General features: G+C 39.0%; 1 protein-coding gene across 1 annotated transcript in view; it reads left to right on the forward strand.

Annotated features, from left to right (window-relative positions):
- Positions 1 to 15,262, forward strand: part of LOC148111729 (uncharacterized) — a 45,041-nt gene that overhangs the window by 25,197 nt on the left and 4,582 nt on the right. Inside the window, 2 exon segments of the mRNA XM_087879919.1 lie at positions 5,915 to 6,895; positions 7,836 to 7,842. Coding sequence (XP_087736045.1) covers positions 5,915 to 6,895; positions 7,836 to 7,842 — 988 coding nt within the window.

A 15,262-nucleotide genomic window follows, 5' to 3' on the forward strand; every position in this document is an offset into this window, starting at 1 on the left:
TTATCTGTAAGTTAGCCAATTGACCTTGAAAAATAACACAGTTGCTACTTTTTTCCCTTTCCCCTCAGTTAAAAAAAAACAAAAAGAAGATACAACGTTTCAATCCACTAGATGGCAGTCTCTTATTTCTTCCAATTTCACTTCTGCTTTCAATTAGCAATATAGCAAAAAGAATATTAAAAAAAATAAAGGTCTGCCAAAAACAAAAATGACAAATCTAATTCCAAAATTAGTAATCTCAGTCAACATCAAAAATTCAATAAAAAAGTAAGCCTCCTTTCAAGTCCAGTCCAGTCCAGTCCAGTTAGGTTTAAAGTAAAACTTTCCGCAGATATCCACACATAGGAATAGTTTATATTTTAGGAAAATTAACTTAAATTCAGGCTCAATTCCGCCGCTAAATTACTTCTATATTAAATCCTAGTTGCATTTACTCTTCAGGGTGTTTGTAAAATCAAATTAGAAAAAAACTCTCACCAGATCGTAACACTTTCACTCATTCTCTTCCGTTCGGGGCTGTCCCAACTTCAGCAGCTTAATGGCTGCCTCTTCAGCGCTGGAAAAAAGAGCTTCTCCTGGATCAACCAGGGATTTTGCGGTGTCCCTGGGATCAACAGAATGTGCCCTCTTCTATCATTGTCTCAACAGGACAGTGAGATCCAATTTGGATCGTCCCGCAGTGGAGATATCAGTGGTAGTTCCGGAGCCCCGAAAACTTCCCGCTGTCTCGTTGCGACGCCAGCCCCGCCCCCCACTTCAATCTGTAAACAAATTGATAGATAAAATAGGAGATTTTGGGAAAGTGGCTGGGTTGAAAATAAACAAAGACAAAACAAAGATGTTGACAAAAAATATGTTAAAAAAGTCGAAAGAAGAATTGGCGGAAGTATCAAGGATGCAGGTCATGAATAAGGTTAAATATTTGGGAATACACTTGACAGCAAGATGTGGTACTCTTAAGGAGAATAATTATGATAAGCTTAAACAACAGATAGCGACAGACCTAACAAAATGGGAGAATTTGCAGTTATCATTGATAGGGAGAAGATCAACTATTAAAATGAATATACTGCCCAGACTTCTATACTTGTTTCAGACAATTCCAATTAAGTTGGGGAAAAAATATTTTGAAGATTTAAATAAAATGGTGTTAAAATATATATGGCAGGGCAAAAAGGCAAGGATAAAATTAAAATTGATGCAAGATGTTAGATTAAGAGAAGGTTTTGGTTTGCCGGATTGGGAATTGTATTATCAAGTTTGTAACTTGATGTGGATTAAAGAATGGATAACACTAAGGAATATTAGATTGTTGACCTTAGAAGGACATGACTTATTGTTGGGTTGGCACGCTTTTATGTGGTATAAAAGTACAAAAATACAGGGTTATTTTAGAAGACATATGATACGAGAGTCTTTGTTATTAAACTGGGAGAAGATCAAACAATGTTACTACTTAAAAATTCCAGTCTGGCTATCACCTATTGAAGCAGTCTCACACGCAGTAACGTTTAGGAAGGAACAAATTGTTAGATATGGGGAATTATTACATGAAAGGGGTGAACTTAAATCGAAGCAAGAATTAGAAGAACAAGAGCTTGAAATGGATTGGTTTTCATATATGCAAATACAGTCTAGATATGATGAAGATACTAAAAAGGAGGGTTTTTATAGCACCTTGACAAACTTAGATAAAATTTTAATAGGTTCTGATGACCATGTGATTAAAAAATTGTATAGCCATTTATTAGAAGTAAAATTGGCAGAAGAACAAGTTAAAGAAACAATGATTGCATGGGGGAAAAATGTGGGTCATGGGATTGAGTTAGAGAAATGGGAAAAATTATGGTCACAGAATTATAAAATGACAATGTCAACAGCATATAAGGAAAACTTGTATAAGATGTTTTACAGGTGGCATCTACCCCCGGCGAGAATAGCCAGAATGTACAAGAACAAATCGGAGAAATGTTGGAAGTGTCATCAGTCCCCGGGCACATATTATCATATGTGGTGGACATGTGCAAAAGCTAAAAGATATTGGACTAAAATCCACAGGTGGTTGGAAAAAATGACAAAGAAACATATTGACTTTAAACCAGATATATTTTTATTGGGGATTTTACCAGAAATATATAACAGAGAAATGAGATATTTAATTGTGAATGTTTTAACGACAGCTAGAATTGTATTTGCTAGAAACTGGAAAGGTGAGAAGATACACACGGATGACAACGTTATCAAGAAAATCTTGTTTCAGATTGGCATATCTTTAATTTCCTGCCTGAATTTTTCAAGATTCTGGTTCACAATCTCATCATGTCTTGCCATCTCCTCCAAGACAAATCCTTTTAGGTCTTTAAAGCCATTCTTCTGAGTCTGCAAGTTCAAAACTTGTTCATATGGTTTATAAATGCCCCCCCCCCCCCCCGCTGCTTGTTTGTCTGGCTTTGTCAGTTTTAACGCCATCCTGCCACACAAACAAACTCTTTTTAAAGAAAAAGACTTCTCTCCAAACGGTATCAGTATCAAGTCTCCAAGAAGGAAGAAACATAATGTTACCCTAACATAGGCGATGGAATTAATAATCTAGTTGAAAGACATTACAGAAGATATCATATGGATTACAAACTTAAAGTCATTTGAGGATTTTGTTTATATATGGAAATATCTTTTAGTGGTGTGGTGTGGGCAGAAGAACAAAGATATTAAAATATTATGTATGGTAGACCTGTAGGAAAATGGGTGGAGATAGGTTAGGTTACTGATTGTTTAGTTTAGGAAAAGGGATGTTAGGTTCAGATATTAATATACGTAAATGATTTGAATTAAGAGATATATGTATGGGGGTGGAGGAAATGGGTAGATTATGGGTTGAATAAATGCCAAATTAGGATTTATTATATAGTTTTATAGCTGAAGGTTGCTTTGAAATGTAAAGTATAAGGGGGATATAATAACAATGTTAGAAAGAAATGGTTAGCATGTGGAGGGTGGTGTAAAAGGATGGTAAAGTATTATTTAATTTGATATCAGTGATTTTATTTTGAAGAAGCCATGGGGGGATAGGAGGGGAGGGGGGTTAGGAAGGGGGGGGGGAAATCTGTATTTGAAAAACTTTTTCAATAAAAAAAAAGAAAATCTTGGAGTGTGCTGAAATGAGTAAATTGACATTTGAAATTAGGGAACAAGAAGATTAACAATATTACTTGATATGGGATTTATTTTATCAATGGTTAGACAAGAAAGAATGGAAATGAAATATGAAATGAAATGGATAAGATAAAATATATAAAGGGGTTTTTTTTCCCCCTTATAGAGGATAATTTTGTTAAATAATTGGTAAAGGAGAATAATAATGTAATAAACTGTTAAATAAGAAAATATGGGATAGAGGATTAAGCACAAAAGATTTGTAACCGATCAATACACTTTCTGTAATTGTAATGGATGACAATTGTTTTATGTTTTAAGTTTTGTTTAAAAATAAAAAAAAAATTCAAATAAATAAATGAATAAATGCCTGGAGTGTGGAAAGAGCTTCAGTCATAGCAGCGCCCTGTATACACATCAAAGGATCCATTCAGGGGAGGGGAACCCTATAAATGCCTGGAATGTGGAAAGAGTTTTAGATACAAGACAAGCCTTAATAGGCATCAAAGAATCCATTCGTTAGAGGAACCAGATGAAGTCCTGATGTATGAAAAGACATTCAATCACACTGGAAACTTTTATAAACATCAAAGGAGCCACACAAGAGAGAAACCACATAAATGCCTGGTAAGAAAGGTAATAAAATCCAATTAACACTTTCACTTTTAATAAATTTAATATATTTTTTCTTTTAATAAATTCCTTTAGTCTTCCAAGGCCATGCCCAGGGTCCCAGGCCTGAGTTTGACTGGGGATTGAGTTGAAATCCGAATTGGAAACAGTGTGGGCAGTTGAACGGTTTTTCTACCAAATTGGGCTAGTTTTGCAGATTTGTTGCAGGAAAAAGTTTGACCTCTGTGGGTTCCAATTTGGGGGCTATTTTGGATTATTTTTAAAGCACTGTACAGATAGTGCTTGACCTACAACTATTTGCTTAGTGACTTAGTGGAGTTGTAGCAGCATTGAAAAAAGTGGCCTTGACCAGTTTTCACACTTACGACTGTTCCAGCATCCCTGTGGTCATGTGGTCAAAATCCAGGCGTTTAGTCACTGGCAAGTATTTATGACGGCTGCGCTGTCCCAGGGTCACATCATCACCATTTGTAACCTTCCCAGCTGGTGTCCCACAAAGTCTTTGGAGGATTCACATAACAACTTCACAACTCACTTCACAACTGTAGGATATGACCTGCCAATTATGGCAAAAAATGGGGTGCAGCAACTGTCAAGAACAGAAATTTTTGTCTCAATTCTGATTGGAGATCTAGTTAGTACTACCTGTACAGTTTGGGGGCAATATATCCAACCGTCATGAACGATAACCGCAAAATACATCCCAGAGACAGTAAGAAGATTAAGTCAGCCAGGCCCTCCCCCCCAGCTGCCTTGCCAGCCCCTCCACAGACCCGCCACACACACATGGATTCATCTTCTCCTTTCTCATCCCTCCTCCTTTCTGAAGGGCCCCTTTGGAAAACTACAGCAGAGGGGGAAATAACCTCCAATACTGACCCCTGCATATTTGGATTTTTCAACTTTTTTTGAGCCCTTGGATGCTCCATTTGACACACACACATATATTTTCCTCCTCCACCCCCTCCCCCTTTGGAGGGGGCTCCTGCTGCTGCTGCTGCCCAGGCCAGTGTGCCCTGCGATGTAGCCCTCCACCCACGGACTGGCAGCTTTTAAATGACTAACTTAAAATGACATATTAGCCCTTTTAACATGGCAGTCTATACCTCTTTTTTAAGGTTAAGAATGCTTGTTTTTCCCTTCTTGACGAAGGCTCTTTATTTGGTATGTGAGAACTTGCTTTTTCAGCAACTACACAACAGAGTATTCCGAGTGTCTCTAAATACATCTGCAACTTTCGGGAAAGACTCAAACCCAGCTGGGAAAGACTGACACAAAAATTGGTCACGTGTGGAATTTTATCCAGAATCAATGTTTTCTGTTTGCGCTTCACAAGCACTCAATGTATTTCATGGTTTCATCATTTCTTTACTGACTTCTATGAGGAAATTCACTAGCAGGAACCATTGGCAGGAGGTTCTCCTCCTTAGCTCCTCTTTAACTGGAGATGGTCTCCTTTTCGGCATGAATTCCTAGTTCTTCAATCTAGGAACAAGAATTGTCCTGGATGAAATGGAGGCTATATAGATGTTTCCTAAAAACACATTTGCGAGTTGTAGGCTGTTATTTACAAGAATCCTGGACTGATTTTTACAAATCAGGCAGATATTTTCCCTTGTTTTAAAACAAAATAGGAGAATATTTGTAGCTCAGGATTCAAATGAGGGGACTTTTTAGCTCCCTGAGGCTCCCACACCCTTCCAGCAACTATGATGTTAGCTAGGAAGTAATGAAACGTGCAACGCGCCCTCCTCCTCTCTTCCCCCAACAACCCTGTGAGGTGGGCTGCACCGAAAGAGGGACTTGAACTCCGGGTCTCTTGCTTTCTACCCTGGTGCCTTAATCCATGGACCAAACTGGGTCCCCTTTATAGTCTGCTATAAGGTTGCAGCCCCAGAAGAGCCCCTGATCTCCATCTGCCTCAATACAGAGCCGGGGTGGGGGATGCGGGGTGGAGGAGGGGAGACTGGATCCTAAATTTCAAGGGAAAGGGCTTGTACTGGTGAAAGAGGAGCCCGGATGTTGCAGTTTGGCGCAGGGAATATTGGGAGTTGTAGTCTGTGGGGTCTCTTTCAGGTCTGCAAGAGGCGGGAACTTGGGGCTGGGGAAGTGGACGCAACCGTGACCCTCTTCTCTTTCTCCCCTGCAGGAGGACGGAGGATGGCGGCAGATGCAGGAAAGAGGCGCCGCACGAGAGGAGGAGGAGGAGAGCGGTCCCAGCGGAGCAGCCCTGTCCAGTCCTGGAGCGGCTTCCCCGGGAGACAGTGGGGAAAGGCCAGGGGGCTCCAGGGCTGCAGGAGGGATGAGCCCAGGGGGAGCCTGGGAAAGGCGGTTGCCTGGAGGGCGATGCGGGGAGGAGGAAACGGGCAGAGACCCCGAGATGGGCCTGGAGGGCGGAGGTTCCTTCAGAAGACACCCAAAGCCCCGAAGTATCCAGGAGGAAGCAAAGGAACATCAGTGCCCAAAATGTGGAAAAACCTTCAAAAGAAAAGATCATCTTCAAAGGAATCTAAGAATCCACACAGGAGAAAAACCTCATAAGTGTCTGGAGTGTGGAAAGAGCTTCAGTCAGAGAGGAAATCTTTCCGTGCATCAAAGAATCCATTTGAGAGAGAAACGGTATCAGTGCCTGGAGTGTGGAGAGAGTTTCAGTCAGAGAAGAAAACTTTCCCAGCATCAAACAATCCATTCAGGAGAAAAAGCACATAAATGTCTTGATTGTGGAAAGAGCTTCAGTAGGAGAGGAAATCTGTATGGACATCAAAGGATCCATACAAGAGAAAAACCACATAAATGTCTGGAGTGTGGAAAGAGCTTCAATCGGAGAGGAAGTCTTTACCTGCATCAAAGGATCCACTCAGGAGAGAAACCGTATCAGTGCCTGGAGTGTGGAAAGAATTTCAGTCAGAAAGGAAAACTTTCCCAGCATCAAAGAATCCATTCAGGAGAAAAACCACATAAATGTCTTGATTGTGGAAAGAGCTTCAGTAGGAGAGGAAATCTGCACATACATCAAAGGATCCACTCAGGAGAAAAACCACATTAATGCCTGGAGTGTGGAAAGAGCTATATTGAGCGTAGTAGCCTCAATCGACACCAAAGAATTCACGTGGGAGAAAAATAAAAAACACGCCTGAGTGTGAGAAGACCTTCAGTCACGGTGTATCTCGGGAATTGAATTGAATTGTATATTTAATTTGGCCAAGTGTGAATAGACACATTAGGAATTCACCTAGTGCATATTCATGATCATTATAATAATTCCAATAAGAGGAATTCTTGGTCTTTACTCCAAATGAGTAAAGAAGACAATAAGAGTAAATAATAACTGCCAAATAAGGGACTTTCTCAGGCTGAATAATAAAGGACTGTTTCAATTGTACATGCTAGATGTTTCAACTGGTCTAAATTGTACCTTTTCACAAGAGACATGCCATTTCCCATGTGAATGTTCTTTTAATGCTTATGCTTAATATTATGGGATGTTACTGTCCATGTCTCTGATGTAACTGTAACTTGAGCAGAGTGATTTCTTCCATGCAATCAGCTCTTGTTTTGTATTTTTTTTTCTACTGTATGGAGTATAAAATGAAACCCAAATCTGTGTCCTGGATTCCCTCTTTTCATTAAGGGAAATCTCTTTGCTACAATATTCTAATAAATTGCCTTTAAATTTACAGTCCCAGACTGTATCTCAGGAATTGAACTGAATTGAACTCTTAATTTCTCCAACTGCGAATAGACACACAAGGAATTAGTCTCGGGTTCACAAGCTCTCAGTGTATGTACAAAACATCAGAATAATGATATAATTATAACAATTCGAATAAGAGGAATTATTTATTTATCTTTTCTTCAATTGAGTAAAGAAGGGTTAATAATAACTGCCAAATAAGGGATTTTCTCAGGCTGAATAATAAAGGACTTTTTCTATTGTCCCTGCCATGATGGATCTGAAATGACAGGTGCTCTTTAATCGTATATTTATAAGCTGCTTAGAAGGTTTCACTTCCATTTTTACTGCTTGCCCTTCCCCCTCACACTTAGAGGCTGAGGGTACAGATGCATTTCTCTTCCAACAATCATACAGTTTGAAGTCTACATACAGTATATTTGAAGAAAAATGGGGAAAAGGAATATTCCTGCCCTTGCTTTATGAGTCATCTCATGGTTACTGTGAAACTCTGTGGATGTATCAGTGCAGTGCATTTTATTTCAGCTTGTGGTGCTTGGATTCATTGAATGAGTTTACCAGAAATGTAAATATTGCAGAATATACAGCTTCATGCTACATAACTAAGCTCCATTTCAACCTGAATAAACTACATTATTAATGTATCTTAAATGGAAAATTATGATTCTTCATGAATGTATTTTTTCTTTTATGTACACTGAGAGCATATGCACCAAGACAAATTCCTTGTGTGTCCCATCACACTTGGCCAATAAAAAATTCTATTCTATTCTATTCGAATATCCCAACTTTTTCTATTGTGTGGAGTATAAAAAGAAACCCGATTCTGTGTCCTGGATTCCCTCTTTTCATTAAGGGAAATGTCTTTGCTACAATATTCTAATAAGTTGCCTTTAAATAAGTCATCCCACTCAGTGCCTAAGTGAAGCAAGTGTGCCGTGGCTGAATCTAGGGCTAATTTGGCCTCCATTGTTGGGGGTGTGAACTGTCCATACCATGTAAGACCCTCCCCAGACATCAGAAACTCTTGTCAGTTGGATTCTCTCAACGGTCCCCTTGTCTTCCAGCAGAAACTGCTAAAGGGACTCTCTAAGGCCAAGGAAGCTTTGTGAGATACGAGCCAGATTCTCAAAGGGCCTCCAGCCTTTCAGCCTTCAACACCCGGCTTTTCCCCAGGCGCTGGGAGATCAGACAAGGAGAAGGTGGCATGGATTGGCGCCTGGCTTTTCTTTGTTTTTATTTTCCATGTTTTAATGTGTTGTATTGTTTTTAAAACAGCTTTTGGGGAGCTGCAGTGAGTTGACTGAATGATGGGCAGTTAAAAGAATGCTTTAAGTGACTCATTGGGGACCTCTTTGATCCCCCACTAGGTGCAGAGACTGGGTGTCCCCCAGTTGTCAGGATAAAGTCCCCCATTACTAGGCTTTCTCTTCATCAGCTAAATCAGCGTCTGCCTTCCTTCAAGCAGCCAGAGGGCGCCTGCACAAGTCCCGAGTCCCATGTAGAGGTGAGATGGGGGGGGGCTCCCTTTCATCTTTGGGGTCCGGTCTCTCCTTCGGGGGGCCCCTCCCGCATTCTGACAGGCAGAGGTTGAGGGACCCTTCTGGGACTGGGACTCCCCCCCCCATCCAGGCTCCCTCCCTAGGCAAGGTGGGGGGGGAGGTTGGAGGGGCACCCAGGCAGGTAAGAGGCCAAATGGGCATTTTCACCCTTGCAATACAACTCTGGTAAATTGGCTGCAAATAGAGGGAAGATTTCCCAGAGTCCAGGAGCCCTTCAGAAACCAACCCACCTCTTGGAAGGCACCTTCACTCTGATAACTGACAGTAACTGGCAGTTGAGCCTGCATGGGTGAGGTCATGAAGCCCTCAGAATTCCCTCAGAGATGGCAGGCCTCCCTTGGCCTCCTCCCAAAGCTCACCTGCTCCGCCTTTTCCACACCCACCAGTGCCAGGCAAATGTCTGAAGGAGGCGACCAAACCAATCACTCAAGCTGCCCAGTTCTCATATTTTGGCACAGAAGGCAGATTTTTGTATGTAGACTGCCTCTGTCAAGGGAAGCTCCACTTTTGTTTTGGTTTTCTTTTTGAGAAAAAAAATTATTTTTTTTTAAACAAACAATTTATCATTAATCAATCAGTGTAACATCTTGGTACAACATTCATTTAAAAATTTAAACAAAGTTTATCTTCGAACATTTTTGCCAATCTTTCCGGTGACATGTTTTATAGATGGCACATGTCACCGGAAATAGATTGGAAAAAATGTTCAAAGATAAATCAGCTAAATGTTGGAAATGCCACCAGACATCGGGATCGTACTATCACATGTGGTGGACATGTCCAGAAGCGAGAAATTATTGGGCACAATAATCACAATAATCACAAAAACTGATACAGCAGCACATCGATCTTAAACCGGAGTTGTTCCTGTTGGGTATCTAACCGGAGAAATTTAGTAGAGAAAATACATATTTGATTATACATGTAATAAAGGCAGCAAGAACAGTATTTGCACAAAATTGGGAAGCAGAAAAAATTCCTACAAAGGGAGTGCTAATTAAGAAAATATTAGAATGTGCAGAAATGAGTAGATTAATATTAGCAATTAGTGGGAAGGAAGAATCGGAGTGTTACAGCATATGGGGGAAATTTTATCGATAGATAGAGACTGAATATAGACAATAGGCAATGTAAAAATAAGAAATATAGGGGAAATATATTTATTTCATACATTAAATTCACAATACATTAAATTCAAATGTAAGAAGAAAGATAATTATGTACTAAGAAAATGATGATACATGTTGAATATGATGACACAGAAGCTCCACTCATTAATGTAGCTCTGGATAAACTTCCCATCACACCCTTTGTGGTTGTCATGTTGTTTTGTGCTTTTTTCCATCATCCCAGCTGAGCTCCCTCCATTATTTCTGCTTAGGTGAGGCAACTTTTTCTGAATTTCAAAGCAATATAGCAATCCAGGACAAAATCCTGTCTCCCTTGAACGAGTTCTACCAAAACAAAATATTGCATAGCTTTGAAGGGAAAAAATAATAAGGATATAATAAAGAATACTAGAATATGATATACTGGTATACCAGATTCTGTAACCATTGAGGTTCCTGTAATACATATATGCCTTTGCATTTGTATATCACATATATTATGCCTTTATGTATCTCCTGTAACAAACACATTCTGTTATTAGGCCTCTGTAATGTCTCTGGTATTTGTCAAACATTTGTTCCTGCCATTTGATCTGAACCCATATTTTTTTTTTTTTTTTTTTAATTTGATTTATATGCCGCCCTTCTCCGGAGACTCAGGGCGGCTTACAGTGCATTCAGCAATAGCCTTCATACTTTTGTATATTTATACAAAGTCAGCTTATTGCCCCCACAAACTGGGTCCTCATTTAACCTACCTTAGAAAGGATGGAAGGCTGAGTCAACCTTGAGCCTTGGAGAGATTCGAACCAGCAGTAAATTGCAGGCAGCTGTGTTAATAACAGGGTGCTTTAAACCACTGTAGTACCAAGGCTCTTATCCATATCCATCTTCTTCCTGTTTTTCTCCTGCTATCTAAGAGCATGGTAGGTATCTCAGCTGGAACTGCAGACATCATCATCCGAGGGATAATTTACACTTCAGCCCTAACTTACACCTTTGATCTGTTCCCTGCAGCCCAGGGGGCCAAATGAGCAATTGGGAGAACAAAGGAAGTGTCACGAGTAAATGCCTTATTCTCCAATATGTAAATAGTATACATACTCAGGATATTAGGGGTTAACTTATTCTTCATCACTTAATATATTCATATGTAACCACTCCCATATCTTGCTCCACCTTGTGTATATAAAAGGAGCTGTATGCACCTCCTACTTGCTTCTATCTACGATTATTCAGTGAATATAGAATGCCTACTGTAAATAAACAGTGTTTTGTTTGAATACTTTATTCTTAAACCAATTATTGAGTCTGATCCTTAAAATTACGCAACAATCTGGTAGCAGAGGATGGTTAAATTGACTCAATAAAACTTTAGATATGCCTAAGAGAGAAAACTCCAGAAACTAAAGAGAAAGACCCAACACCAGGGCACATAGTAAAGAAATGGAAGCGGATCAAGAAATGATCGATGAATCCACAACCGCAATATTGAGAGAATCTGAAGACTGCACTACAGACAACAAGGAAATAATGGATGATACTGATGACCAAGAAGAAAACGAGATAGAAAACAACGAACTCAGGTCAGAGATACTGAGACTCTTAAAAAGTCAAAAGAATGATGAAAATCTCATCGCGAACCTCCAAGACATAATAAAAAACAACGGGCAGCGAGAGAGAAACACATCGCAACAGAAGAACCTAAAGAATCAAAAATGGTGAGCGAATTACCTGTAGATAAGAACATAACCGAAAAGAAGACTAACAGTCCCACACAAAATTTTGAATGGCAGCCATCTTGGTTCCAACAGACCACTAAGATGAGCGAAGCAGAGCCAATCAGAAAGCAGAATTCAAAATATCTGGCGCGAAAAGCCTTACATGATGCAAAAAACAAAAAGAAGAAAATTTACTCTTCAGAAGAATCAGACACAGACATCGAAGAAACTTCAATAGAAATGCAAATAGAATCAGCAATGAAAACGCTTTTTGCAGCATTCGGTCCAAAATTAAGAATCACAAAACAATCAGCAAAAGCTAGCAATCGAGAAATAAAGAAAAGACAAGCAAGCAAACAAACGTCTCAGGATCTACCCGCTTCTATCCAAACGATGAGAGCACCGACGCCTGAACCCAGAGAGCCCTGCAAATACCACCCCACGCCACAGACGATTTCAAGAACCAGCGATCTCAACAAGAATAATCTCAACGAAAGAAAGCGAGCGCCTGCTGTCACCTGGACTCCCAAGATCAAACCGGAGACCGATTCATCGGAGGAGGAACGCTGCGAGGGAGCTGCAGCAGCGAGAACCTCTCCCGACAGCTACAGGAGCGAAATGAGCAATGCGCATGTGCAGACCTACGCAGACAACTTCGGAGGACATGAAGAGCAGAGAGAGCCATTCAGACTCGTTGCAAGCATACCCACACCATTCTGCAACTATCAACACTTGCAAGATCACGGACTACCTCCAGTTGTAAGTAATGGACCTAACAATATTGGGAATTTACCCAATGATTTCCCAAAACTGAGAATAGATGGCATTAATTTGCAGGAATGGTGTCAACAACTTCAGGTTGTTTTTCTAAAAGAAAACTTATTATTCTTTATTACTAACCCCCCCCAAAAGGCCTTGGACCCTAAAATTGGACTGCCTACACCACAGAGCATTTTACTTATTAATTTCCAGTATATCTCCTGCTATGTACCATAGTATTAAGCAAAATCTGACTGTCTCAGAAATTATTCAATGCGTGTTTAAATTGTTTCATAGTGAAAGTGTAGCCACTACAACAAGAATGTCTAAAGATTTCTTCTCAGCTAGGATAAAGCCAGGGGTTACTATAAGTGAACATTTAATATCTTTAAACAAAATCAGAGCAGAACTGCATTTAAGGGGAGAGATAATTTCAGATCAAACAATGAAGAGTGTTATCATTAACTCACTAGACCCATCATGGGATAACTATATATCACATTTAGACACAATTAATTTAGGGTACTTATCCATAGAGAATTTATCCAATAAGCTAATAGCTGAAGATAATTCAAGAAGGAGTCGTTGTAATAACCACATAGAACATAAACAATATAAGAGGGTAGCATTCCAAGAAAGATATCGTGAACCAATTGAATGCCACAACTGTGGATCTAAAGAACATAGTAGGAGAGATTGTCCTAAATTCCTTAGAGAAAGGCAAAAAACTGATTATAGAAGTAGATACCATAACAGACAATCATCCATTGATACATAGATATAAAAGTCCATCCAACTATAGAGAACATAGAGGGGGCAGGGATAATTCAAAGGATAGAAGATCTGGTTCACTAAATGGATTAAACAAACATAACACAACTAGCATACCACAGTCAGAGGACAATGATTGGCTCATTGATTCTGGGGCAACTAATCACACTACACATAACAAAAGTATATTATCTTCATTTATAGAAGATAAATTTGTAATTAAAGTAGCTAATCAAGAAAAAGTACAAGTCATTGGTAGAGGAAATGTAAACTTACCCGGTCTAGGAAAAATAGAGGGGGTATTACTAATACCAGAAATACCTCATAACATACTTAGTGCTATAAAACTAAGTAGGGATTCTGACATAAATATAGTATTCTCAAAAGGAAAAGCAACACTAGAGAAAAACAAAACAAGTTTAGGTAGTGTAGTTATCAAAGGAGGTCTACCATATTTAATCACAAAAGAAAGATGGTTACACAACATTGATTCCAACATGGATGATAACAATGACATAGATAATGAAGACAATAGCAATAGTGATAATGAAGAACATGAAACAATTCATAGTCACAAAGACACATCTATTAATGACACACCCAATGACAAAAAACCTAAAATTGGAAAACCAATTCACGATGAATGTGCACATATTTTACATAGGAAATTAGGACATGCTAGTTTTCCTGTAGTACAAAAGATGATTGAACATGCTGAAGGTGTTAAAATAAAAAATTGTAAAAACTATTTGGAATGCTCAGTATGTAAGTCCACAAAACTCAGAACTAGTCCCAAACCGAGAAAGGCAACAAGATCAACTAATCAAATTTTTGATTTGGTACATATGGATTTAGTTGGTCCATTAACACCATCAATCACATATAGAAAACGTTATTTTCTGACTATTGTAGATGACTATAGTCGTTACGGGTTTGTCTACACTTTAAAACACAAAGATGAAACCTTTCAGAAATTTAAAGAGTTTTACAAATGTGTAGAAACGCAACATAACATCAAAATAAAACAAATCATGACAGATAGGGGATCTGAATTCATGTCAAAAGAATTCTCCCAATGGCTAAAAAACAAAGGGATGCTACATTTCACGTCTAGCCCTTTCTCTGCATTTCAAAATGGAGTAGTAGAGAGAAAGAACTCGACATTACAAACCATGATTAGATGCACATTAGAAGATGCTGGTTTAGGAAAACAATTCTGGTCAGAAGCATTACAATATTCCAATTATACACAAAATAGAACTTGGTCCAGCATTATAAACAAGACACCATATGAACTAATGTACAGTAGAAAACCCAAGATAGCACACATGCACATATTTGGAGTCACAGCGGATGTACACATACCAAAACAATTGAGGCGTAAAGGAGAGAACGTATCCAGAAGACTTAGATTCATGGGATACGAAACAGGCACAAAAGGGTACAGATTTATTGATAATAATAACAAATTTATAATTTCTAGAACAGCAGTATTTCATGAACAGGCCAACTGGTCTAAAATACATCTTAATGAAATATTCCCAATCACAAATTCAGACACTGAGCATCAAGATAAAATAAATAGAGAGGAAAGTAATCACAACACACATAGAAACAAAATTAAAACATGGACAAACAGTCAACACAGAATAAGGACAGATTCGTTAACAAAAAAGGAGGCAAGATACTTACATGATAACGATAGTAAACCAGAAAAGACAATCAGATGTAACAGAAATCAAGTACCAAACAAATACAAAGATTACGTAATGTACATGGATAGTGAAACATCAACACCAAACACATACGAGGAAGTATTAAAGCTTCCCTCTGAAGAAAGAAGAAAGTGGGAATCAGCCA

This window comes from Pantherophis guttatus, chromosome 16 (assembly GCF_059756535.1).
Source record: "Pantherophis guttatus breed Tessera chromosome 16, ASM5975653v1, whole genome shotgun sequence".
NCBI classification, from domain to species: domain Eukaryota; kingdom Metazoa; phylum Chordata; class Lepidosauria; order Squamata; family Colubridae; genus Pantherophis; species Pantherophis guttatus.